Here is a 27502-nt window from a genome sequence, read left to right on the forward strand (position 1 = left end):
CTATTGATTCAGCTTCCTTGTATTATAAAAGCAGTAAATGCGTGTAGTCAGCAATTTATTTAGATACTTGATTCGGAGTCTCGGAGAGCAGAGAACAGCAAGAAAGGATGATGGACAAGCTGAGATCGGGTATGGCTGTTATTTCCTCACCCTCATCACCCTAATCACATTTACTACATTTATTTTTACACCATTTATGTTTCTAGATTCTTTACGGCATTTACCCTACAGGCGGAATTATTTTATTTGTTATTAGATCAACCTTTTGCAGATGTGGTGAAACCGGTGAATTTTTAAAAATGTATGTTTAGAAAAGGGGGTTATTTCAGACATTTGTTTTTTGCTTTGTTTTTATATTTACCAAAAATATATTTGTAGTACTTTTTATGCTATCTTTAAGTCCTTGTAGAGGACATGAGCCTGCGAGTGCCTGTAAGTATATATATATGTCAGTATGTCAATATAGTGATGAAGTAACAAGAAAATGCTGATGCTCCTGGCCTTTTCGCAAGGGTGTACCATCCATAGTGACAGCCCAAGTGGCCACTTTGGGGTTCATGAGTAAAGGGTCCCGGCTGCGGCTCGGCATTGGGCCCTCTTCCCCGTCATCACAATTTCAGCAGTATGCGCATACTCAGGACGTGGATACCGTTGAATACAATGGTGGAACGGGAGACGAATGCTTCACCATTCAGCCTGCACATGTGAGTCTGATACTCTGTGCACTCCAGGCACAATTACGTCACTACAGCTCTAATGTGAAGCTTCCGTACTCACACTGCAAAAACCGCAGCAGTGCACTGAGGGAATGGGGTGAGAGTTTTTTAACTGTCAGTAATTTTGAGGGCATCCTATTAAGTGATGGGCTCTACTTGCCACCATATTGAGTTTGGAGCTGTGGGGGTGCTTATAGCGAGTGGGCCATTATGCTAAGTGCGGTGCTTGTGGGGGCCAATAAACTGAATGGGAAGTTGTGATGGACACAATACTGAGTTGGTTACTAAGCAAGGAACAATCATACTAATTGATATGCTGTGGGGTCTTCATTCTATGTAGGGGGCTGTGGTGGGCCATCATAATTGGTGGGCAGTTTTGGAGGTCTTTATACTGTGTGAGGGGCTCTGGGGGATGCCATCCTGGGTGTGGTGCTGTAGGGACTCTCATACTGAGTGGGGGCACTTATTCTATGTGGGGGGTTGTTATACTGTGTGAGGGGCTGTGAGGGCCATTATATTGTGAAAGGGGCTGCGGGGACCATCATACTGAGTGGGGGCTCCCATACTGAGTGTGGTGCTGTGGGGACCCTCTTTCTGTGTGGGCTATAATGCTGAGTGGGGAGCTGTTGGGGCCATTGTACTGTGTGAGGAGCTGTGGGGGCCTTCATACAGAGTGACGGGCTTTGGGGGCTCTCATACTGAGTGTGGGCCCTCATTCTATATGGGGGGCTGTTATACTGTGTGAAGGGCTGTGAAGGCAATAATATTGTGTAAGGGGCTGTGGGGACCATCATACTGAGTGGGGGCTCCCATACTGACTGGGAGCTAAAGGGGCTCTCATTCTGAGTGTGGTGCTATGGGGACCCTCTTTCTGTGTAGGCTTTCATGCTGAGTGGGGAGTTGGGGGAGCCATTTTACTGTCAGGGGCTGTGGGGGCAATTTTACTGCGTGAGGGGTCATCATATTCGGTTAATGGTTGTGGGGACCATCATACTGTGTGAGGGGCTGATGGGGCCTTCACACTGTGTGACTGGCAGTGGCCGCCATCATATTAAAGTGGTGGCTGTTGGGCTCCCATTTTGAGTGTGGGGGGGGCTGTAGGGGCTCCCTTACGGTACCGTCACACAGTGGCATTTTGATCGCTACGACGGCACGATCCGTGACGCTCCAGCATCGTAACAATATCGCTCCAGCGTCGTAGACTGCTGTCACACTTTGCAATGTACGACGCTGGAGCGATAATTTCATGACGTATGTGCGATGTAGAAGCCGTTGGTTACTATGCGCACATCGTATACAATATCGTGCACACCTTTGTTACACCATGCGATCATGCCGCCACAGCGGGACACTAGACGACGAAAGAAAGTTTCAAACGATCTGCTACGACGTACGATTCTCAGCGGGGTCCCTGATCGCAGGAGCGTGTCAGACACTGCGAGATCGCTGGAACGTCATGGATATATCGCTCGAACATCACGAATCGTGCCGTCGTAGCGATCAAAATGCCACTGTGTGACGGTACCCTTAGTGAGTTGGGGAAGTGTGCTTATTCTGTGCCAGTGTGCTGTGGGGGGGGCCTTCATAGAGAGTAGAGTGCTGTGGTGGCCATCATACTCAGTGTGAGTTATACTGATAGGACATCATACTGTTTGGGGGGTACATGATACTGTGTGTGTCTTTTTTTAAGGTGGTAGGGGGCCCAATTAGAACTTTTGCTATGGGGACCTATGATTTCTATGTATGTCACTGGCCTTTCTCATGCCCATGTCATTGTAATTCAACATGTCCTATCCTCCTCTTTCACCAAATCATCTCTTAGAGGGGAGTCAGGAAGCCCCCTAACATGGGACCTAAAGGCAATTCACATATTCCATTGCAAATTGTTTTGCCTAAATAAATATAATTTGGGATAAAATTATTTTTCAGATAATGGGAAGATGACGAACTGAGCCAAACAAATTTACAACGTTTAAACCATGCACTTTTGGGTAGACTTTAACTCCCTTTTTCATAAAAAAAAAATTAATTCTGGTTTCTAACATCCCCCCTCCCCCCCGTTTCTCAGCTGCAATTTTTTTTTATCTTGTGCTTTATTTACTGACCTCAGGTCCAACACTGAGTCTCTGTCGCTGCGTCAGTTACTGTCTGTAATCAGAAAAAGTTCCTAAGTGTAACCAATGCCACTTCAACAATATATAACCACGAAAAAGACTTACTACGGTAATAAGTAGTCAAACAGAAGCAAACCATAATAATCAACATTTATTAAAGCATTTTTTTTTAAATTATATGAGAAAAAACAATCATATCATGACATCCAGTAGGAGGGTGTTAGGACTGGCGGAACGCACCAAGTATAAGGTGAAATAATATTGGTGCGTTCGCAGTCCGGGGTCCACCGTGCAGGTGAAAACTTGCTGCTAGTAAATGGCAGCGCTATATGGCGGTGGAAGCGAACCCTGTAAAGCCACTGGTCATCAATACCGCACTAATGAGTGCAAGCAAGGAGTCAGCTAACTCAATCCCAAGACTCAGGATTGAAGTCCGTTCAGACTACCTGCGCACAACACCGCAACTGTGTGTGTTAGGTAATTGATAGAAATAGTTAGAGCACCGAAGGGTGAACTGTGCCGTGCTGGCAGACACCACCAAGCACCCGGACGTGGGTTTAGGAAGCACATTACTGGCGCGTGGCGCCGCACTGGCGGTCACAGCTATGGACGCTGATTCGTGTGTAACACGTTGTGAGGATAATCGGGCACTAGAAAGCAGCCATACACCTTACGCGAGCAGTCATTCAATAGGGAGGGTTTTTTAAAGGACGACTTGCACTCATCAACAAACACAAGTATACAATTGTACACTAGCGCATGGCCGTGCGGTCATGCGAAACTTATATAGCTGCAGCACGTTCAGGACCTTCCAATAAAGGGCCAATGGGAACCGCTGCAGCATCTGAGCATGTGACCCTCGATCTCCAACGGGAGATCTCACCCTGGGCATGCTCAGAAGGGAAAAAGCAGGACTTAGTCCCAAAAGCGTCCGCTCGCTGCTGCCCAGCACTGACTTTAATGGCAAAAGCTGGAAAAGCAACAGCAAGCCTAAGCACAGAGTGAGACTGAGCAAGACGTAAGGACCGACGTCTCTGCTGAGCAGGTTCCACTGCGGCAGGAGAAGAATGGGAGACCGCAGCAGAAACGGCCTGAGATTCCCCCTGTGTAGAAGCGGGAACTCGACCCCCAACAGAGGGGCTCCAAAGAGTATGGCAATATATTCTATCAAAAGATGGTAAATATACAGCTCAATTATAATATTGATTAAGTGCCTAGCGACCACAAATATTTCCGTCCATTCCATTCAATAGCAACAGTATATTATCAATAATATCTATGTGTCATAGCAACCAGGCAACCCCCACATGTACTTATGCTGGCTAACAGATGTAAATCATTCAGCTGCGTCAAAAAAAACTAAATCTCCGAGCACTAAAAAATACTCGGAGGACAACCGTGCGTGCTCGAGAAATCTCGAGTAACTAGTATATTCGCTCATCACTAGTCAGCACCTAACAGTAACCAAAAAAATCCATTTCAGAAAAAACTGCCACAAATCAGCAGGTGTCCCGAGCATTTGTGTTAGAAAAAATTAACTGATGTTGAACATAAAATGGAATTAAATGGTCTTTCTGGCTGTATAAAATCGGTAGTGTATAGCCAGATGCTTTTACAACTTTATCTCACAATCCCATCCAGGCCCTTTTGTGATTGTTGTTGTGACTGCCCTGATAATGGTGTTATATTAGTCAAAGTCCACCTGGTTCTCTCACTTTTCATGTCCTATAACTGTTCTTTTTCAGAAGGAATGTGTTCATACTTTAAGGAAAGACCGGTGATCATCACATACGGACTGCTGGCACTTTCATTTATCCTGGTTATTGTTCTCTTCATAGCTGTCCATTCTAAAAGTCAGTAACGTTTTTTGTTCATTCATTGTCATAGATTATCTGTAGTGTATTTATCTGTACGCTATCCAATGCCTGACTATGCTATTTGTGCATGAACCTCTCCACTTAGGTCATATTCGACGTGTAACTCTAAAAATCTGGGCCACAAAGCAAAATATGTAACATGGAGACAGGGATTGTGTAGGTACGGGATCTGCGTCTGCACCATCCTCAATATTGTAGATGTCAGTCTTCTGCAATAACTGGGATTAGCGATAACTCTGATCCTGAGGAGAGAGGGAAACCTCCAATGCTACTGATTATTTTAGCTGTTGAACCCCTAAGATGCCATTGTCACTAGTGATCGTGGCCTCTAGGTGGTTAGACAGAAGGAGGAGTCATCCTTCTCTTACCCATTTGCTCTGCTACAATTAAATATTGGGGTGCCAATGGATTATTGTCTTGTAAACATAAAAAAAGCCTTTTTATGTTTGGATGTTGGTGGGCCCTGGGGTCAAGTAATTGTGTGTAGTCAGTGCCAAAATTTACCTGTAACATAAAGTAAAATGTGTCAGGATCAGGAAAAATCAATCTAAGAATCACTGGGATATGTTAAAGCATTCCAAAGTTATTACCATATACAGTGCCACTAGTCAAAAATGAAAAATTTGGCCTGGTCAGGAAGGTGAAATTAGGCTTGGGGGTGAAGGGTTTAATTAACAGGTTAGAAAATTAAAGCAGTCGTCTGACCAGTTGTCAGGAGCCAATAATGTTATTATATTCTATTAATTTAATCTTCTTTACTAGATTCCCACCCAGAACATAAAGCTCTGGCCAGCAGGGACGACATGGTCAGCGTGAACATCACTGGTAAGATGCCATTGTCCTCCTGGGCTAATGTGTCCAGATACTGACCTTTTTCTTGTTTTAGTCATGCTTTTTTTTTTTTTCTGAAGATTTTTTTTTATCTTTTGTAAATCATTATGGAAGTAACGATTAAGCTGGAGTTGTTAGTGCAGTTAGGACTTTTGCTTGTGACTCTGTTGTGATTATTTGTGTCATATGTATACCCCTTGCTTGATATTTTTTTTCCACTTTTGAAGCCACTCCTCTACTGGAGAGACTTTATGTCTTTTTATTCGACTTTTGAAATTTCTATATGTTGATTAAAACTTATTTGCGTAGCGAACCACGCATAGGTTGCACCCCGCTTAAAAGGTGTCGAAAACAAAAGTGCGAAAAATAGCAGAGGGTTGCAATTTATTGGCAAGATTGATCTTTTATGTGCCAATGGACTGACACGAACGCATTGATTAATGCCTTTTTACTTTTACAAGAGAAAAACACATGCAAAAATTGAGTAAAATAAGTGACTCAACATGTTTTTTTACTTAACCACAAGATTTTGTTCATTTCCTCTTTTGCAGTTAATTCGCTAATTGAAAAAATGAAAACTGTGGAGCAAGATGCAAAAAGTAAGAAACAAAATGTACAAAAGGGAGACTTGTCAATGTGTCAGGCATATAACACTAGAAAAAGAGGTTCTTGACAACCATCGGAAAAAAGACATTAATGTATGTGAAAAGCTGCATTTTTAAGTTGTTATCTGACCTATGAAAAAAACATAAAAACAACAGCTAAAGTACAAACAGCTGGCACATGAACTGCTTAGTAGGGATGGGGGGGATCGGTGGTAGTTCGAGTTCGAGTACCTGACCTTTTTTAAAAAGTTTAGTACAGAAAAAAGAACAATACCCAAACGTCCACCTAAACCCAAAATTCATTGAAAATAAAGTATTCCTGAAATGCTAAGATAAATTCTCTCTCTCATTAGTGCAGGACATATGACTGCAGAGGCCATTGATTGACTGCAGTGGTCCGGTGTCAGCTGCATGCAGTCAGAGACTTGGTGATGAACTGGAGCTTCTGCTCTAAACTGGAGGGGATTGAAGAGTAGAGTATTTTTTCATAACATATGCTGCCATTTTTTTTAAAGGCCAGGTTGCCCCCCTTTAAAGGGATACTGTCTACAGGATTTCATTTATTATTATTATTATCATTATTATGATTTTTTAACTTAGCACTATCCTATTCCACAGTGCCCCCGACATCAATGTGATGGACAGCTGACTTTGTCCTTCTGGAATTATTGCTGAACAAAGGGGTGTAAGTTACTCACAGCTAGCACCGTTGGTCTATCAAGAGCTGGTTGCAAACTTTCACATCCTCGATGGTCCCACACGCCTTAGCCTGTGCAAGCATATCCGGGAGGGTCTCCCCTTCTCCCTCTTCTACCACGTTGTGTATGGAAAGGGTGCAGGCCTCTAGCTCATGATGTGCTTTCATCATGTTCACTTGGAAGGCCTTCTGCCTTCACCGTGTGTGGTCCAGGATGATAAGGCGTGTTATGGCATTGAGCCGCCGGTGCACAAGGTACGGACATTCCCAGACTGCTTGAAGCTTGTCTTGGGGTACCAGGACAAGTACATACACCTTTTGACCCACATGATAGGTCCTCTTACAAGCATTATGGTCATACCATTGCTTCTGGTTGGCCTGGGCTCACATCATATTATTGTGCACCAGCTGCACCAAGGCCTGCATCTCAGCTCAAAGAGGGAAGATCCTGTAGAGGCCTGTAGAATCTCCCTGTAGCAAGTGTGGAGGGTACTGATCCCAGTCATGCCCATGGAAGGTGATCAACATCTTAAGCATCTGCTTCAGGGTTCCATTGAAGTGTTGCTGCGGCGCCCCAGGGTCCTGGTCGTCGCAGAGGTATCGCGTTCCTCTCAGGGAGAGTGATGCTTCGTTTGGAGGCAATGAAGGAGAACTCTTTGTCAGGTAACACAATGCATGCAACATGATCACACTCCAGACCAGAAGGGGGAGCTCTAAGCCTGTTTAAGGTGAACTCCCTTATAAGAACATCCTGATCTGGAGGGAAAGGGTTCAGTTGCTGTCAGAAAGACAGAGGGAAAGGAAGCAGAGGAGCTGTGTAGCCTGAAGTGCTGCAGCTCCTGGGAAGAGACATTCAGAAGGCAGAACTGTATTGCAGTGAGCGTGCAAGGAAAGCAAAGCAAAGGAGAGAATACCAGAAGGGGACCAGCCCTGCACAGGCTGCCTCCATCTGAGGTGCAGAATCCCGGTAGCCAGAACACCGGGGGAGTAAGGACCTTTATGATTTACTTCAGAGACTGGCCGGACAGCTAATTGCAGGTTACCTGTCCGCACCTACACCCAGGAGGCACGGTGGCACCTCTCAGAGGCCGGGGCATGCTAGAGTCCCTATAAACAGCCTCAAACCACCAGTCATATAGGTTTTGTCCTATCCTATATGGGGGACAGAGAGAGGGAAACACCACATCTGCGAGGCCCTTATGTGAAGCCATAGGCAATAAGGGACTACAGCGGAAGGGAAGGCTATTGATTTCCACCTGGACAAAGGGAATTCTGGACTTGCCTCCAAACCAACCGGACTCTGCCTGCCCTGTGATCTGGTGCCCTGGACTGTGGATGCTGAAATCTTCAGTAAAGGTAAAGAGACTGCCACCTTGTGTCCTCGGTCTTCTCTGCGCCTCTCCCCATCTACCATCTACCCACTGGGAAGCCCTGGGGACATACTTCACCTGTGGGAAGGTATACCATCTAGCTACCATAACATCACCCCAGCGGACCCCTTAAAGCAGCGTCGGTCACCCTGACCGAATACCACAGGTGGCGTCATGAACATAAACTTTATCCCTTTAAAGACCTTTCCCTTTTACATGGACGTCCCAGGGCCATGGACGGGGTCAGCCACTGTGACATCCCCCTGTGAGACGCAGGACCCAGTACCGAGTACCCCATGGCGGCCCCATGGGGGCGCTCCATTCCCACCGGCCATTAATCTGTGGGTAGTACGGGCTGGTTACCTGGTTGGTGATCATTTCCTGGGAAAAACCCATTCAGGATAAAATCTCCAGAAAGGCAGTGGCCACCTTGTCGGCCCAAATGGATGAAAATCTATCTCTTTCGAGTACCTGGTGGCATAGTCCACAGTCTACTTCAGTCAGTATAAAGCGTTTCACGGAGCTGCTGGGTATGGACATCAGTCCAACAAGATCCACAGTTACCGCTCTTCAATAATGTGCAAAGCTACCAGTGGGGCTTTGGGGCACCACCCTGCCTTTTCCACTCTCTGAAATGTGTTGCATAAACGGCAGTAGGCAGCCACATCAACCTCCTTAGTATTAGTGATCTCTAGATGTCCAGCCATTGGAATCTCGTTTACAATCTGCAACAACTGTGCCCTCAATGAACAGGGTACCACTAACTGTTGTTTCCTAGGCCATGTCTCTAGTGAACCCTGTTGAACCGTTACCTGGTACAGCTGTCCTTGGTCCCAACCACCCCCTCAAGGTCTGAGACAGAGGGAGGGTGTGCTGCCTGCTCCTTGAGCGCTTTCAGGCTGTCATCGGCTTCCAACGCTGCCTGAAGTCACTGATTAGAAGTGGCCAAAATAGATGAGATCACCACGTCTTCTGTCAGTTCCCCGGGGCCTCCATCTAACCCAGCAAGCAGCTACTTGGTCGGAAGGGAGGAAGCCATCTGACCCCCGAGTGGCCCTGGCATTATCAGTGCAAGTGACAGCAGCCATGGCTGCTGCAACTGCAGGTAGTGCCCGCTTTCCTGCTGCTTCTGGCTAAGTCACCGGTCCAGACTGACTAACCTGGCCCTCTTGCATCCTGGTTGTGGACGAACGCTAACAATCAATGCGCATTTTATGATATTTTCTTGTAAGGAGAAGATTGAGATCATTATCATTAAGTAGATCAAAAAAAGATTGTAGTTCCGACCAATGAAGTACCATGCCAAATCCAAGAAATATCATCAATGTAGCATGCCCAAAATATGACACTTAGTGATTCTAAAAGAAAAAGGTCTGTTTCCCACAGCCCTAGAGACAGGTTGGCATATGCCTGAGCACATGTTGCCCCCATAGCTGTACCCTAGAGATGTAGGAAATAGGCACCATTGAAGGTTAAAAAGTTATGGGACAGGGTAAACACCAACAATTGAACCAGAAATTCCGCATGTGTTTGATCAAGATTTTCTATCTGTAGAAAATAGGAGACTGCTTGTAGGCCATCTTGATGTTTTATACATGTATACGAGGACTCGATGTCACAAGTAAATAATGTTGATGTATATACATATATTCTCCATTAAAGCACCCATCCCAGACACTATAGGCCTACCTGGAGGTGTGATGGCCTTCTGTGAATTTTTGGAAGAAAATACAGAGTAGGGTCAACTGTATCTGGGAACATATAGAAGAGACCTGGGATCAGATTTTGGATGAGACATGCTTGAATCTGATGGAGAGCATGCCCAAAAGGATTCAAGCAGTGTTGAAAGTAGAGATGAGCAAATTTGATTGGGTTCCTGCTTATTTGGCAAGCTATAGAGTTTACCAAATAAGCTGCAGAGGGAACCCAGATACATGGAGTGCTCCAGCTGATCAGATGCTCCGATCCGCAGCTGCATGTGTCGCGGCTGTGTCACAGTCACAGCACATGCATGGAGAGCCTGTGTGTTGTGACTGTGACACAGCCGCAACACATGCAGCTGCGGAGCAGGACAGCTGATCAGCTGGTACGCTCCATGTATCCGGCTTCCCTGTGCAGCTTATTTGGTACACACTATAGCTTGCCGAATAAGCAGGGACTTGATCAAATTCGCTCATCACTAGCTGAAAGTCAAAGGTGGATTAACAAATTAATAAAAAATAGATGATTGTCTATAAAATGATGGTAGTCTCATGTTCAAAGCTGTAGTGGATGGCAAGATATGGAGACCGAATGTCAAAAGTCCAAAACATTGTTTGCCTTTCCCTCGTCAGTGTATAAAGGGGTTATAGGGACATTCATTAAGATGCATGTAAAGTGGTGAAATCAGCAGAAAAATGGAAAACCATCCTCAGCATAGCCCATCAAAATTAGATCTCACTTGACTTTTGGCATCCCCACCTTTCAAAGTTGCATAACTTGTTGGATCACCATGACCCTTTCAAACTGTTAGACAGATATGATGAATTTGGGACCATCACCGATCTATTATCAATGGTACCAAGTTGTCTTAAATATAGACAGTTTATTACTTCTTTCTTCCAAAAACAGCACTGCTTTTGTTCACAGGCCGTGTCTGGTATTGCAGTTCACTCCTATTCGCTTGAATGGAGTTGTGCTGTAAGACCAGAAACAACCCACTAACCGGTGTGACACTGCTTTTGAAAGAAAGCCTCTATTTTTACTAATTCTGTACAATCCCTGACAATATCACATTTTTTTAATTTCAGAGAAATACACCTGTGATGCTGGTTGGATTGTGTTTGACAGAAAATGCTACTTTTTTTCAAGCTCCAAATCTAACTGGTTTAAAGCCCGGTCCATGTGCGTACTCAAGAACTCTGATTTAGCTGTGATCAAGAACGAATATGAGCAGGTGAGATGTCAGTTATGAATATGATTGGCCTCATAACCCATCAGCTTGTCTAAATAGACCTTCAAGGTATATACGGACCACAACGGAAAACATATATATTAATCTGTCATGCAAGCTCAAAACCAAGTGGGGGAGCGAAAAACAGAGAATTGGGGAAAAGGACACTCCAGCAAAGAAGCCTTATAACCCAATATAAAGAATGGAGTTCAAGTCTAATAATTAAAAGGGTAGAAATAATAATGCAAAAAGTACTAATAACCATTACAATTTCAGCGAGAAAAACCGGTGGAAAAGATCGGTGGGTATACTAGAGAGTACCACATATATTAAAAGGTAACGTGCAAAGTGCTTTGTTATAAAGAAGGAAAAGATAAGCAGGAGGAAGAGTAGTGAGTATAACTCAAACAGAATTGCCTACTAGCCTAGGGATCAGTGCCCTGTCACTATCATGACCCCCCCCCCATGTCCTGGATATCTTACTCATGTTGTGGTATCCTCTGGCTCCCCACCGTGCAGCCCCAACGCACGTTTTCACATTGGCTTCATCAGGGGCTCAAATCTAACTGGTTAGAGCCGGTCCATGTGTGTACTCAAGAACTCTGATTTAGCTGTGATCAAGAACGAAAATGAGCAGGGAGATGTCAGTTATGAATATGATTGGCCTCATAACCCATCAGCAAGTCTAAATAGACCTTTAGTTGCATTAAAAATCTTGTTAATGGCTTGGACAATCATTTAAAGGGTAGTTACCTCCATTGAGACATCACAAAGCTTTGGAGTAGAGCTAATTTCTATAGGCTTTAAGGATGCTGCTCTCTTTTGGTTCTCTTCCTACCTTACTGAACAATCATTCCGTGTATCATTTAATTTCTCTTCTTCTCCTCTTTCCCATATGCCAGATTCATATGACCGCATTTCAATGCTTGGATTGACCACTGATCTCCCGACCCGGATTTACGGCCATGTGTATGTTTATAAGTTCGAGATGGGAGTTCCGCGTTCAGTCCTGGAATTACAGTCCGGTCCATGTACAGTATATACTGTGAAACTTGTTGTGTGAACTTTTCCTTACTTTCGAGCTTTCACAGATATTGTTCCTAGCTCTTCTTCTCTTTTGTTTTATATTGCCCCATGGGAAAATTGTCAGCCCATTTGGCTTTCAGTGCCATCTCTTTACTGTGGACACCCTATTATACATTACAATATACTTCTCTTAACATCACCTTCATCAGCACTACAAAACACTAGTGATTGTCTGTCCTCTATCTCTAACATCATGTCCTTTCTCTGGCTGAACCTTCCAAAAATTGAACTTCTTGTATTTTCACCATCTACTAAGACACTTGTGGCCTATCATCACCATCATAGGTGGGCACATTCCCATGTAACAGTAAAAAATGCAAAATTTGAACCTACATATTACCAACAAATACAGTCTAATACTGTCAGGGCTAGCGGAACACACCGAGAAAATAGAGTTGTTTATTATGAAAGGTGCGTTCGCAGCCCGGGGTCCACCGTGCAGGAGGAACATGCTGCTAGCGAATGGTGGCACTGTTAGGCGGTATAGACTAGCTCTGTTACTCCACAGAGTAGCCGTGAAAGGGAAGCACTGCGCCCTGTGAGCCTCACAGGAGCACAAGCTTACTGCCAAGCTGATAGCAGTCAGTGGTTATGTAACATGCAATCTCCTCACCGGAGAAGCCGGTATTCTAGGGGCTTATTTCAGCCGGGTCCCTGAACACACTCATACAATCTCCTCACCGGAGGTGCCGGTATTCTAGGGGCTTATTTCAGCCGGGTCCCTGAACACACTCATACATAACCTCACTGGCGCAAAGCACATATATGAATTGATACTAGCGCATGGCCGTGCGGCCAAGCGAGCCTTAAATAGCTGCAGCACGTTTAGGACCTTTCAAATAAGGACCAATGGAGAGCTGCAGCACCTGAGCATGTGACCCCATATCTCCACTGAGAGATCTTGCCCTGAGCATGCTCAGAGTGCAAAGCAGGATTTAGTCCTAGTACCTACAAGGACCTTAGCTGCAGTATCTGATCATGTGACCCTTGATCTCCACTGAGAGATCTTACTCTGGGCATGCTCAGAATGTGAAAAGCAAGACAGCCCCAGAAGCGTCCGCTCGCCGCTGCCCAGCACTGACTTCAATGGCAGAAGCAGGAAATGCAGCAGTAACTCTTAGCACAGAGTCAGACTGAGCGAGACGCTGGGATCGACGTCTCCGCTGAGCAGGCTCCACTGCGGCAGGAGAAGAATGGGAGACCGCAGCAGAGATGGCTCGAGATTCCCCCTGTGCAGAGGCAGGAACTCAACCCCTAACATTACCCCCCTCCTAGGGCCCCCCCTCCTTGGGCCTCACTACGTTCGAAGGCAGCAATGAGCTGCGGAGCCCGAATGTGCTCAGCAGGCTCCCAGGACCTGTCCTCAGGACCATAACCCTTCCAGTCCACCAAATAAAATTTTTTGCCATGTACCACCTTGCACCCCAAAATAGCGTTTACCTCATAATCGTCCATAGACAAATCCGATGTCCCAGCAGATGACTCAGAAAACCGGGACATATACATGGGTTTCAAGAGGGACACATGGAAGGTGTCGGTGATACCCAGGCGTGGCGTAAGGGCCAAACGATAGACCACAGGATTAACCTGTTCGAGGACCTTGAAGGGGCCCAAGTAGCGAGGAGCAAACTTAGTGGACTCAACTCGCAGCCTGATGTTACGGGCAGAGAGCCACACCAAGTCGCCAGGAGCAAAGGTCGGAGCGGGGCGCTGATGTGCATCAGTGGAGGACCTCATTCTCTCCTTGGAGGCCCGAATGGCATCCTGAGTGCGGTCCCAAATATCCCGTGCCTCCACAGCCCAGTCTGACACCCTGAAGTCGGCGGAAGAAACGGGCATAGGCACAGGTACCCGTGGATGCTGACCATAGTTGAGGAGGAATGGGGTTTGTCCAGTGGAGTCGGCTACGGCGTTGTTCAGTGCAAACTCTGCCCACGATAGCAAGGATGCCCAGTCATCCAGCCTGGCTGAAACAAAATGTCGCAGGTATGTGACCAAGGTCTGGTTGGCCCTCTCTACCAACCCATTCGTCTCGGGATGATATGCGGAAGAGAGATTCAACTCAATGCTGAGAAGACAACAAAGCTCTCTCCAGAACTGAGACGCAAACTGGGGACCCCGGTCACTGACAATTTTGTATGGCATACCATGTAGGCGGAAGATGTGTTTTATGAACAACGCTGCCAAGGCCCGTGCAGAAGGTAACCGTGGTAGCGGCACCAAATGCACCATTTTTGAGAAATGATCGGTGATGACCCAAATGATGGTACAGCCGCGAGACTTGGGTAAACCCACAACAAAGTCCATCCCGACCATCTCCCAGGGCCTATCTGCCACCGGCAAGGGATAGAGTAACCCAGCTGGCCTTTGACGAGGAGATTTATTTTTGGCGCAGGAGACACACGCCTGAATATAATCTCTGACATCCCGGACCATATGTGGCCACCAGTACATCCTCACTAGCAGCTCAGATGTCCTCTTTGTCCCAAAGTGTCCACCCACCGTGGACGAATAAGCCCAAGAGAGAACCTCCGGTCACAAATTAATGGGCACAAAAGTCTTGCCCAGAGGCACAGACTCTAGCGAAACCGGCGCTACGGTTCTCAGGCTCTCTGAAGGGACAATAAGCCGAGGCTCCCCCTCCTCCTCCTCAGATGACATACCAGAGCGAGAGAGAGCGTCTGCACGAATGTTCTTCTCCCCAGCGAGATAATGAAGGGTGAAGTGGAACCGGGAGAAGAACAAGGACCATCTGGCCTGGCGAGAATTTAGCCTCTGGGCTGTCTGCAGGTATAACAAATTTTTGTGGTCCGTGAAGACTTGAAAGGGAAAATGAGCCCCCTCCAAGAGATGTCTCCATTCCGAGAAAGCCAGCTTCATCGCTAGCAACTCCCTGTTCCCAATGGAATAATTCCTCTCCGCAGGTGTGAAGGTCTTGGAGAAGAAGAAGCACGGATGCTTCCGACCTTGAGCATCCTTTTGGAAGAGGACTGCTCCTGCACCAACGGAAGAGGCATCCACCTCCATTATGAACGGCTTATCAACATCGGGACGATGTAGGATGGGAGCGCTAGCAAAACGGGACTTAATAGAAGAAAAGGCCCTGGAGACCTCTTCAGACCACAATTTGGGATTTGCTCCCTTCTTGGTGAGGGCTACCAAGGGAGCTACCAAAGTTGATAAGTGGGGAATGAACTGGCGGTAATAATTAATGAACCCCATAAAGCGCTGCACCGCTTTAACAGAATGGGGTTCTTGCCAGTCCATCACAGCCTGTAATTTGGCAGGATCCATAGCTAATCCCTGGGCGGAGATGATATAGCCCAGGAAAGGTAAAGACTCCTGCTCAAACATACACTTCTCCAACTTTGCGTGGAGAGAATTTGCCCGTAAGAGGTCGAAGACTCTGCCAACATCTCTCCGGTGGGAGTCAATATCTGGAGAAAAGATGAGAATAACATCCAGATAGACTACGACCGAGGTGGAAAGCATATCCCGGAAAATGTCGTTGACAAAATCTTGGAAAACGGCTGGGGCATTGCAGAGCCCGAAGCGCATCACCAGATACTCATAGTGCCCATCTCTGGTGTTAAACGCCGTCTTCCATTCGTCCCCCTCACGGATGCGAATCAGGTTATAAGCACCCCGCAGATCTAATTTGGTAAATACCTTAGCTCCCCTTAGCCTATCAAAAAGCTCAGAAATCAGGGGCAGCGGGTACTTATTCTTAACGGTGATGGCGTTAAGACCCCTGTAATCTATGCAAGGATGTAATTCTCCATTCTTCTTCTGCACGAAGAAGAACCCTACCCCTGCTGGTGACACTGACTTCCTAATGAACCCTCTTGCCAAATTTTCCTGGATGTATTGGGACATAGTCTTTGGTGAGAGAAGAGAGATCTGCGGGTAACTCAGTGGTGGAAACCTGAACGCACTCTTTCACACATCTGCCCTTACAGGATTCACTCCAACCCAATATCCTCCCAGAGGACCACTCAATATGTGGGGAGTGGAAACGGAGCCAGGGTATTCCCAGCAGAATCTCATCCATTCCCTCGGGAAGGACAAGAAGGGAAACTATCTCCTTGTGGGATGGGGACATAGCTAACGTGAAAGGGACAGTCTGGTGTGTGATCTGAGATGGAAGTGTTGACCCGTTCACTACTCTAACAGTCACCGGTTTGGCGAGCATCCCCAGAGGTATTGCATGGCGCAGAGCAAAAGCCGAGGACATGAAATTCCCCTCAGCTCCGGAGTCCACACAAAGTTCGACTGTTAGAGAGTAAGATCTTAATATGATTGTCCCCTTGAATGACAGCTTGGAGGAAAATGCCGCTGTGTCTAGATAACCTCCTCCAACGGTTACTAGACGTGATTGTTTACCCAACCGCCGTGGACATTTATTGGCATAATGTCCCTCTTGTTGGCAATTTCTGCAAACTATGGGTACTCGAGCAGTCCGAGACTTAGGTCCCACTCGAGAAACCTCCATGGCCTAATGGGAGTCGGACGCCTGAACGGAAGATTCTAGAGGTCTGGCGAAGGTGGGAGCCAGCCGAAACCTCTGCCTACACTGGGCCCGCTCCAACCTCCGCTCGTTAAAACGGAGGCCAATGCGGGTAGATATAGAAATAAGCTCCTCCAGTGTGGCGGGAATCTCCCTGGTGGCCAAGGCGTCCTTCACATGGTCTGCCAGTCCTCTCCAGAACACCGGAATAAGGACTTTATCCGGCCACTCCAGCTCCAAGACCAGAGTCCAGAATTGGACGGCGAACTGGCTGACCATGGACGAACCCTGGGTTGTTGCCAACAATTGGAGTGCGGTATCATGGGTGACACGAGGTCCCAAAAAGACCTGTTTCAGAGTGTCCAGGAAGAGAGGAGCACTCTGCACCACACGATCATTGAAGACACAAAAGAGAATAGTGAAACCAAAAACACTCAGTTTGAAAAAATGTTGCAGTAATCCGCAAGTGCTAGTAAAAGATGTAAAAAACAGGGTATTTGGTTGATACGTTTTTTGCAAAAAATGTATACTAAGCTGCTCTACCAATCTTCACGGTATACCCTTATCAGAGCAGTCCTAACTAATGTATGCAATCCCTATCTGATGTATTTAAAAACCTGATCATCTGTATATAACCTGTGTGAACAGGGTTCAGAGAGGAAAAATCCATGTGTGCATACAGGGTAGAACAGCTTTTGTGCAGATAGCCCAAGAGGAGTGGTGGAACTCCCCAGTCTTGTAGACACAAGAGAACAATTATGGAAACAGGAACACATGGGCTACTTGCACAGTGAACAAGTCTGTATGATCATGTTCACACACCACCAAGAAACCTGAAGACACAAAAGAGAATAGTGAAACCAAAAACACTCAGTTTGAAAAAATGTTGCAGTAATCCGCAAGTGCTAGTAAAAGATGTAAAAAACAGGGTATTTGGTTGATACGTTTTTTGCAAAAAATGTATACTAAGCTGCTCTACCAATCTTCACGGTATACCCTTATCAGAGCAGTCCTAACTAATGTATGCAATCCCTATCTGATGTATTTAAAAACCTGATCATCTGTATATAACCTGTGTGAACAGGGTTCAGAGAGGAAAAATCCATGTGTGCATACAGGGTAGAACAGCTTTTGTGCAGATAGCCCAAGAGGAGTGGTGGAACTCCCCAGTCTTGTAGACACAAGAGAACAATTATGGAAACAGGAACACATGGGCTACTTGCACAGTGAACAAGTCTGTATGATCATGTTCACACACCACCAAGAAACCTGAAGACACAAAAGAGAATAGTGAAACCAAAAACACTCAGTTTGAAAAAATGTTGCAGTAATCCGCAAGTGCTAGTAAAAGATGTAAAAAACAGGGTATTTGGTTGATACGTTTTTTGCAAAAAATGTATACTAAGCTGCTCTACCAATCTTCACGGTATACCCTTATCAGAGCAGTCCTAACTAATGTATGCAATCCCTATCTGATGTATTTAAAAACCTGATCATCTGTATATAACCTGTGTGAACAGGGTTCAGAGAGGAAAAATCCATGTGTGCATACAGGGTAGAACAGCTTTTGTGCAGATAGCCCAAGAGGAGTGGTGGAACTCCCCAGTCTTGTAGACACAAGAGAACAATTATGGAAACAGGAACACATGGGCTACTTGCACAGTGAACAAGTCTGTATGATCATGTTCACACACCACCAAGAAACCTGAAGACACAAAAGAGAATAGTGAAACCAAAAACACTCAGTTTGAAAAAATGTTGCAGTAATCCGCAAGTGCTAGTAAAAGATGTAAAAAACAGGGTATTTGGTTGATACGTTTTTTGCAAAAAATGTATACTAAGCTGCTCTACCAATCTTCACGGTATACCCTTATCAGAGCAGTCCTAACTAATGTATGCAATCCCTATCTGATGTATTTAAAAACCTGATCATCTGTATATAACCTGTGTGAACAGGGTTCAGAGAGGAAAAATCCATGTGTGCATACAGGGTAGAACAGCTTTTGTGCAGATAGCCCAAGAGGAGTGGTGGAACTCCCCAGTCTTGTAGACACAAGAGAACAATTATGGAAACAGGAACACATGGGCTACTTGCACAGTGAACAAGTCTGTATGATCATGTTCACACACCACCAAGAAACCTGAAGACACAAAAGAGAATAGTGAAACCAAAAACACTCAGTTTGAAAAAATGTTGCAGTAATCCGCAAGTGCTAGTAAAAGATGTAAAAAACAGGGTATTTGGTTGATACGTTTTTTGCAAAAAATGTATACTAAGCTGCTCTACCAATCTTCACGGTATACCCTTATCAGAGCAGTCCTAACTAATGTATGCAATCCCTATCTGATGTATTTAAAAACCTGATCATCTGTATATAACCTGTGTGAACAGGGTTCAGAGAGGAAAAATCCATGTGTGCATACAGGGTAGAACAGCTTTTGTGCAGATAGCCCAAGAGGAGTGGTGGAACTCCCCAGTCTTGTAGACACAAGAGAACAATTATGGAAACAGGAACACATGGGCTACTTGCACAGTGAACAAGTCTGTATGATCATGTTCACACACCACCAAGAAACCTGAAGACACAAAAGAGAATAGTGAAACCAAAAACACTCAGTTTGAAAAAATGTTGCAGTAATCCGCAAGTGCTAGTAAAAGATGTAAAAAACAGGGTATTTGGTTGATACGTTTTTTGCAAAAAATGTATACTAAGCTGCTCTACCAATCTTCACGGTGTACCCTTATCAGAGCAGTCCTAACTAATGTATGCAATCCCTATCTGATGTATTTAAAAACCTGATCATCTGTATATAACCTGTGTGAACAGGGTTCAGAGAGGAAAAATCCATGTGTGCATACAGGGTAGAACAGCTTTTGTGCAGATAGCCCAAGAGGAGTGGTGGAACTCCCCAGTCTTGTAGACACAAGAGAACAATTATGGAAACAGGAACACATGGGCTACTTGCACAGTGAACAAGTCTGTATGATCATGTTCACACACCACCAAGAAACCTGAAGACACAAAAGAGAATAGTGAAACCAAAAACACTCAGTTTGAAAAAATGTTGCAGTAATCCGCAAGTGCTAGTAAAAGATGTAAAAAACAGGGTATTTGGTTGATACGTTTTTTGCAAAAAATGTATACTAAGCTGCTCTACCAATCTTCACGGTATAACCTTATCAGAGCAGTCCTAACTAATGTATGCAATCCCTATCTGATGTATTTAAAAACCTGATCATCTGTATATAACCTGTGTGAACAGGGTTCAGAGAGGAAAAATCCATGTGTGCATACAGGGTAGAACAGCTTTTGTGCAGATAGCCCAAGAGGAGTGGTGGAACTCCCCAGTCTTGTAGACACAAGAGAACAATTATGGAAACAGGAACACATGGGCTACTTGCACAGTGAACAAGTCTGTATGATCATGTTCACACACCACCAAGAAACCTGAAGACACAAAAGAGAATAGTGAAACCAAAAACACTCAGTTTGAAAAAATGTTGCAGTAATCCGCAAGTGCTAGTAAAAGATGTAAAAAACAGGGTATTTGGTTGATACGTTTTTTGCAAAAAATGTATACTAAGCTGCTCTACCAATCTTCACGGTATACCCTTATCAGAGCAGTCCTAACTAATGTATGCAATCCCTATCTGATGTATTTAAAAACCTGATCATCTGTATATAACCTGTGTGAACAGGGTTCAGAGAGGAAAGATCCATGTGTGCATACAGGGTAGAACAGCTTTTGTGCAGATAGCCCAAGAGGAGTGGTGGAACTCCCCAGTCTTGTAGACACAAGAGAACAATTATGGAAACAGGAACACATGGGCTACTTGCACAGTGAACAAGTCTGTATGATCATGTTCACACACCACCAAGAAACCTGAAGACACAAAAGAGAATAGTGAAACCAAAAACACTCAGTTTGAAAAAATGTTGCAGTAATCCGCAAGTGCTAGTAAAAGATGTAAAAAACAGGGTATTTGGTTGATACGTTTTTTGCAAAAAATGTATACTAAGCTGCTCTACCAATCTTCACGGTATACCCTTATCAGAGCAGTCCTAACTAATGTATGCAATCCCTATCTGATGTATTTAAAAACCTGATCATCTGTATATAACCTGTGTGAACAGGGTTCAGAGAGGAAAAATCCATGTGTGCATACAGGGTAGAACAGCTTTTGTGCAGATAGCCCAAGAGGAGTGGTGGAACTCCCCAGTCTTGTAGACACAAGAGAACAATTATGGAAACAGGAACACATGGGCTACTTGCACAGTGAACAAGTCTGTATGATCATGTTCACACACCACCAAGAAACCTGAAGACACAAAAGAGAATAGTGAAACCAAAAACACTCAGTTCATTGCGCTCCCATAGCGGCGTTGCCCACTCCAACGCCCTGCCCGACAAAAGGGATAAAATAAATCCCACTTTTGCCCGTTCCGTAGGAAAACGTGCAGCCAGAAGCTCAAGATGTATGGAGCACTGACTCACGAATCCCCGACATTGCTTACTGTCACCAGCAAACTTGTCTGGAAGCGGGAGACGGGATGAAGTCAGAGCAGGGGTGGCAGAGGACAAACTGGCTGCAGCTACACTTGCAGCCTGAACAGCGACTGCGGTAACATCCACAGCTGAGGTTGTGCGCTCGAGAGCCGCCAACCTACCCTCCAGCTGCTGGATGTACCGCTGTAAACACTGACCGTCCGCCATTTACTAGCCAGACCCTGGCGCTAGTATACTGTTAGGGCTAGCGGAACGTACCGAGAAAATAGAGATGTTTATTATGAAAGGTGCGTTCGCAGCCCGGGGTCCACCGTGCAGGAGGAACCTGCTGCTAGCCAATGGCGGCACTGTTAGGCGGTATAGGCTAGTTCTGTTACTCCACAGAGTAGCCATGAAAGGGAAGCCCTGCGCCCTGTGAGCCTCACAGGAGCACAAGCTTACTGCCAAGCTGATAGCAGTCAGTAGTTATGTAACATGCAATCTCCTCACCGGAGAAGACGGTATTCTAGGGGCTTATTTCAGCCGGGTCCCTGAACACACTCATACAATCTCCTCACCGGAGGTGCCGGTATTCTAGGGGCTTATTTCAGCCGGGTCCCTGAACACACTCATACATAACCACACTGGCGCAAAACACATATATGAATTGATACTAGCGCATGGCCGTGCGGCCATGCGAGCCTTAAATAGCTGCAGCACGTTTAGGACCTTTCAAAGAAGGACCAATGGAGAGCTGCAGCACCTGAGCATGTGACCCCAGATCTCCACTGAGAGATCTTGCCCTGGGCATGCTCAGAGTGCAAAGCAGGATTTAGTCCTAGCACCTACAAGGACCTTAGCTGCAGTATCTGATCATGTGACCCTTGATCTCCACTGAGAGATCTTACTCTGGTCATGCTCAGAATGTGAAAAGCAGGACTTAGCCCCAGAAGCGTCCGCTCGCCGCTGCCCAGCACTGACTTCAATGGCAGAAGCAGGAAATGCAGCAGTAACTCTTAGCACAGAGTGAGACTGAGCGAGACGCTGGGATCGACGTCTCCGCTGAGCAGGCTCCACTGCGGCAGGAGAAGAATGGGAGACTGCAGCAGAGATGGCCCGAGATTCCCCCTGTGCAGAGGCAGGAACTCGACCCCTAACATATACCAAACACAAATCAGGACTATAAGATCATGGATTACTTTTCATGTACAACTTCCAATGTGGGGTACAATGTGCAAGGTGCTCTGGAGGTACTATATCTATATTGAGGAAATCCTGCTTTGAGCAGGGGGTTGGACCAGATGACCCAGGAGGTCCCTTCCAACTCTACCATTCTATGATTCTATGAAACGATGCAAAAACTACAACCGAGGATGACACAGACAAATAACCGGGAATGAACTGGACATGCCAATGGGAAAACATTTCTCTGGACCTGGAGACTTGCAAGAAATACACACGCATTTTTTTCATTTCAGCCCATTGAGCCATTAAATTAATTGGGGAAAAGCAGTGAGAAATGTTAAGCCATACCCATGTCATACGGATGTCATAGGCATGTCATACGGATACTTAGATGCGAGGAAATCGCATTATCGCAATGCAAACGGATTACACATGGCTGACCATATGGAGAACTTTTGTGCCACTATCGGCTGAGAGAATCGGACCGATTTTTCATACGTTAAGTGTGACACTTATATCAAATATAACAGGATGGCAACCTTGTTTGCTCCCATTTGCATAAAGTTATCATTGGCAGTATGTGCGGAGGAAAGTCTCATACTGTTTCATTATTCTCGGCAGCACATCCTCTTGAAACTGGATGATGAGTTGCTGATAACGAATATTTTAATACCCACATAAAAGACGTGGTAAAGCAACAAACACCCATTTCATTTGTCCTTTACTCAGACACACTTATACATAGGACAATGATACGGGAGGATCACTGATGGTTGAACCCTTCCTCTTTGCTTCTAGGTGTCTCCTTTCTCAAGCGGTAGATAGGAGGTAGCAAAACTCCATGCTTTTTGCCCCGAGTGACAAATATCAACACCGTAATTGGAGGCCCATGTAGATCTTTAGTAGGTGTGAAATTTGCTTGTATACAATGTTATGTGGTATTTCCTGCAGGTTATCGTGGTGGTACCATTGTATAGAATTGTTATTTAGAACACGGTATGTCAGTGTTATTTATTGCCATTGAATGCGAAGTTACACTACTTGGAACAATTAGTTACTGAATGATCTAGTGATTTATATGCTAACGTAACAGATGGAGAGACCAGCCCATAATGCTTCTGTATCTCAACATAAAAAATACATAGAAGTGATAAACTTTGTAACATCCCTGAACTTTCTGTAATATCCAGACTTTGCAAAACTGTTTTTAGTCCATTTTATACAGTCTCGCCTCGGAAGTCTATGAAAAAAAGGTTTATTCTTTAGTTTCTTTATTTGCCCCCCACAGAGATTTATTGGTGCAAAAACAGGTGATAGAGCTTATTGGATTGGTCTAACTGACAATGAGGCGGAAGGAAACTGGACATGGGTCGATGGAACAGACTACAAATCATCATATAAGTAAGTTTTGTAACTCCCTGATTATCTATGGTTATATGGTGTAGTGCAGCGGTGCTCACCATGTGCAGTGATGAGGCAGTGACCTAGGAAAGCTACAAAGTAAATGTAATTTAATGTTCCGTATACTCACAAACAAAGCAACAAAAAAAACCGTCCATGTGAGTCTGGCTGCCGAGGGCAACTGCACCACTGTATCATGCTTCGGAGTGCCAGGAGTTTGCTCAGCTGGCTCTCTGGTAACTCACATAGGCTGTGCTTCTGCAGAGCCATCTGCTCTGCAAGTTGCAAACTCTAAAACTGACACACCCAACCCTCTGCTGCAGGTTTTTTTTTTAACCCCTTCACCCCCGGAGCTTTTTCCGCTTTTTCATTTTCGTTTTTTGCTCCCCTCCTTCCCAGAGCCATAACTTTTTTATTTTTCCGTCAATATGGCCATGTGAGGGCTTATTTTTTGCTGGACGAGATGTACTTTTGAACGATACCATTGATTTTACCATGCCATGTAACAGAAAACGGGAAAAAAATTCCAAGTGTGATGAAATTGCAAAAAAAGTGCAATCTCACACTTGTTTTTTGTTTGGCTTTTTTGCTAGGTTCACTAAATGCTAAAACTAACCTGCCATTATGATTCTCCAGGTCATTACAAGTTCATTGACACCAAACATGTCTAGGTTATTTTTTATCTAAGTGGTGAAAAAAATTTCCAAATTTTGCTAAACAATTTTTTTTAAAAATTGCGCGATTTTCCGATACCCGTAGCGTCTCCAATTTTCGTGATCTGGGGTCAGGTGAAGGCTTATTTTTTGTGTGCCGAGCTGGCTTTTTTAATGATACCATTTTGGTGTAGATACGTTCTTTTGATCGCCCGTTATTGCATTTTAATGCAATGTCGCGGCGACCAAAAAAACGTAATTTTGGCATTTTGATTTTTTTTCTCGCTACGTCATTTAGCGGCCAGGTTAAACCTTTGTTTTTATTGATAGATCGGGCGATTCTGAACGCGGCGATACCAAATATGTGTATGTTTGATTTTTTTTTAATTGTTTTATTTTGATTGGGGCGAAAGGGGGGTGATTTGAACTTTTATATATTTTTTATTTTTTTTATATTTTTAATCACTTTTTTTTTTTAATTTTAGCATGCTTCAATAGCCTCCATGGGAGGGTAGAAGCATGCATAACTCGATCGGCTCTGCTACATAGAGGTGAAGCACAGATCACCTCTATGTAGCAGAAATGCAGGGTTGCTTTGAACGCCGACCACAGGGTGGCGCTCAAAGCAATCGGCCATCAACAACCATAGAGGTCTCAAGGAGACCTCTGGTTGTTATGGCGATGCACTGCTGACCCCCGATCATGTGACGGGGGTCAGCAGTGCGAGCACTTCCGGCCGCGCGGCCGGGAGCGCTAGTTAAATGCCGCTGTCAGCGCTTGACGGCGGCATTTAACTAGTTAATGAGCGCGGGCGGATCGCGATTCCGCTCGCGCTCATTGCGCGCACATGTCAGCTGTACAAAACAGCTGACATGTCGCGGCTTTGAGGTGGGCTCACCGCCGGAGCCCACCTCAAAGCAGGGGATCTGCCAGCTGACGTACTATTCCGTCAGCTGGCAGAAAGGGGTTAAGGAACTCGTGGCCATAGACCACATGGAAAACCTGGCCAGGGAGGAAATGGACCGTCCCACTACCTCCCTGTAGTCCGTTTTCAAAAATAAAAACCCATGATGGGTTTTCTTAAATCTGCCTTGGGCAAATAGCTTGCCCAAGACCAACACTTACTTTTATGTTGCATTGCAATCACAGCTATGTCTGTGACTGCAAATGCACTCCCACGGCCTAAATACATCTCTGTGGGCATCCTGAGAAACACATAGCAACCCTCGCATATGACCCCAGTCACTTCCTCACAATGGATGAGTGGGGAATTAATCTCTGTAAACTCTACCAACAAGACGAGTGATTACAGCTGCAGGTACAATGCCAAATATATGGCTATGGTTGTCTCATATCTATTGGCAAAGGTCATCAATATTGAAGACCCACATAGCACCTGCACAATTCACTACCCTTTCCAATTCATGTAATGTAAAGATATACCGGTGTATACCAGCCCAACTAAGGCCAAAACAAAAAGGATACTCTTTGGGCTAACATTACGTAAATAGAGGCCTAGAGATATGGTTGAAATATCTTCTAGAAGCCATTTCCAGTTTATCCGCCAAAAGTAGGGCTCAGATGTAGTCTGCACCAGGACTAACCTCTCTTACGTCATTGTCATTATCTCATATTATCTCCTCTCTGTTGCAGGAACTGGATGCCCAACGAACCTACCAGTTCGGGAGGTGATGAAGATTGTGTCCACATTTGGAAGGAAGCAAAATGGAATGACAAGAACTGCCACGATAGCACTACACTTGCCATCTGCGAGAAGAAACTCTGAACTTTCATTGTCCTCATGGACAATCGCTATAATCGTCTGCTCTGATTAATCTCTTAGAGATGGAGCCAATTTTTACCTCTCCGACCAGGCCAAATATTTGAAATCTGTCCAGTGTCACTTCATGTGGAACAATTCAACATATTCCAGTGATTTTGAGATAGTTTTTTTTTTTAGCAATATATTGTATTTTATGTAAACTTAGGTGGATATGTTTTTTTTTTTTTTTTTTAATATTGGAATTTTGGAGAAATTTTTTAAACTTTGCAATTTTCAATCATTTTATTTTTATATCTTCTTATACTAGTTAGTCAGTCATGCCGTACAAAATAAGTAATAAATACATTTCACATACGTCTACTTTACATCTGCATCATTTTTAAAATGTCATTTATTTTGTTAGGATGCTAAAGGGGTTAATAATTTAAAAGGCGTGTCCAAACGGCGCTTAGGACCAAGGGAGATATGAATATGCAATAACCCGCATGAAATTGTATGGCAGTATGGTGCAGTTGTACTATAAATGTGCCAGTGCTTGCAAGAAAAGGTTGGTGATCGGTATGAAGAAGTGGTAACAAAATAAATAGGTATACTGCGGTGCACTCCCTAAATTGGATAAGAAAAGGTAAGCGGGCACCGCCATACTATAAGTATCCAGAGATAATGAGAGGGGTGCTACCATAGTGTCCTAAAAATGCATGTTTGAAAAGCGAAAAAAAGAAAAAGAAGAAGCAAACAGAGGTGCACACACCAAATATACATGTGAACAAAGGCTTTATTGAAACAATAACAAGTGCACATACTTGTATAAAAAGCATTTAAAAACATCTAAAACACACACAAGTCATGGCTCAATAGGGTCATGGCGGCTAAGTATAGGCAAAAAAAAAATCCATGAGTGATACTGTGAGTGCTTAGTAATCTATAAATCACGTAGCTGCTTACTAAGAGCAGTTTTAAATACTTTTTCCCAAGTTAATATTTCAGAAAATAAATAATAATAAATACCAGGCTTAGATATAGCTCATTAATTAAAATTTTGAAATGTACATTATTATTATTATTATTATTAATTTTGAAATGTATATAGCATTACCAGTGCAGCACAGTTCCACTTAGAGAAAAACACTCGTCATCTTATGAAAAGCAGTACTCAGATACACTCATGAAGAGAATGTGCAACACAGATAATCAATGTATAGCCAAAAATAATAACCCTAATAATACCAATAGGCATGCATATAAACAAAATTCATA

At 44.6% G+C, this 27502-nt stretch overlaps 1 protein-coding gene across 2 annotated transcripts; it reads left to right on the forward strand.

The window, feature by feature from the left end:
- LOC138677147 (hepatic lectin-like) lies at positions 1–26383 on the forward strand. 2 transcript variants are annotated; one of them, XM_069767055.1, is made up of 7 exons: positions 1–129; positions 4576–4683; positions 5470–5532; positions 6090–6137; positions 11000–11145; positions 23697–23809; positions 26116–26383. In XM_069767055.1, exons 1-7 carry the CDS (start codon positions 108–110, stop codon positions 26246–26248), a joined length of 633 nt encoding a protein of 210 aa, XP_069623156.1. In that variant the 5' UTR covers positions 1–107; the 3' UTR covers positions 26249–26383. The 2 variants fall into 2 exon arrangements, with proteins under 2 accessions (XP_069623156.1, XP_069623157.1); XM_069767056.1 differs by having other exon boundaries at positions 55–129; positions 4579–4683.
- The last annotated feature ends 1119 nt before the right edge of the window (positions 26384–27502 follow it).

Source organism: Ranitomeya imitator, chromosome 4, assembly GCF_032444005.1.
Source record: "Ranitomeya imitator isolate aRanImi1 chromosome 4, aRanImi1.pri, whole genome shotgun sequence".
Taxonomy (NCBI): Eukaryota; Metazoa; Chordata; class Amphibia; order Anura; family Dendrobatidae; genus Ranitomeya; species Ranitomeya imitator.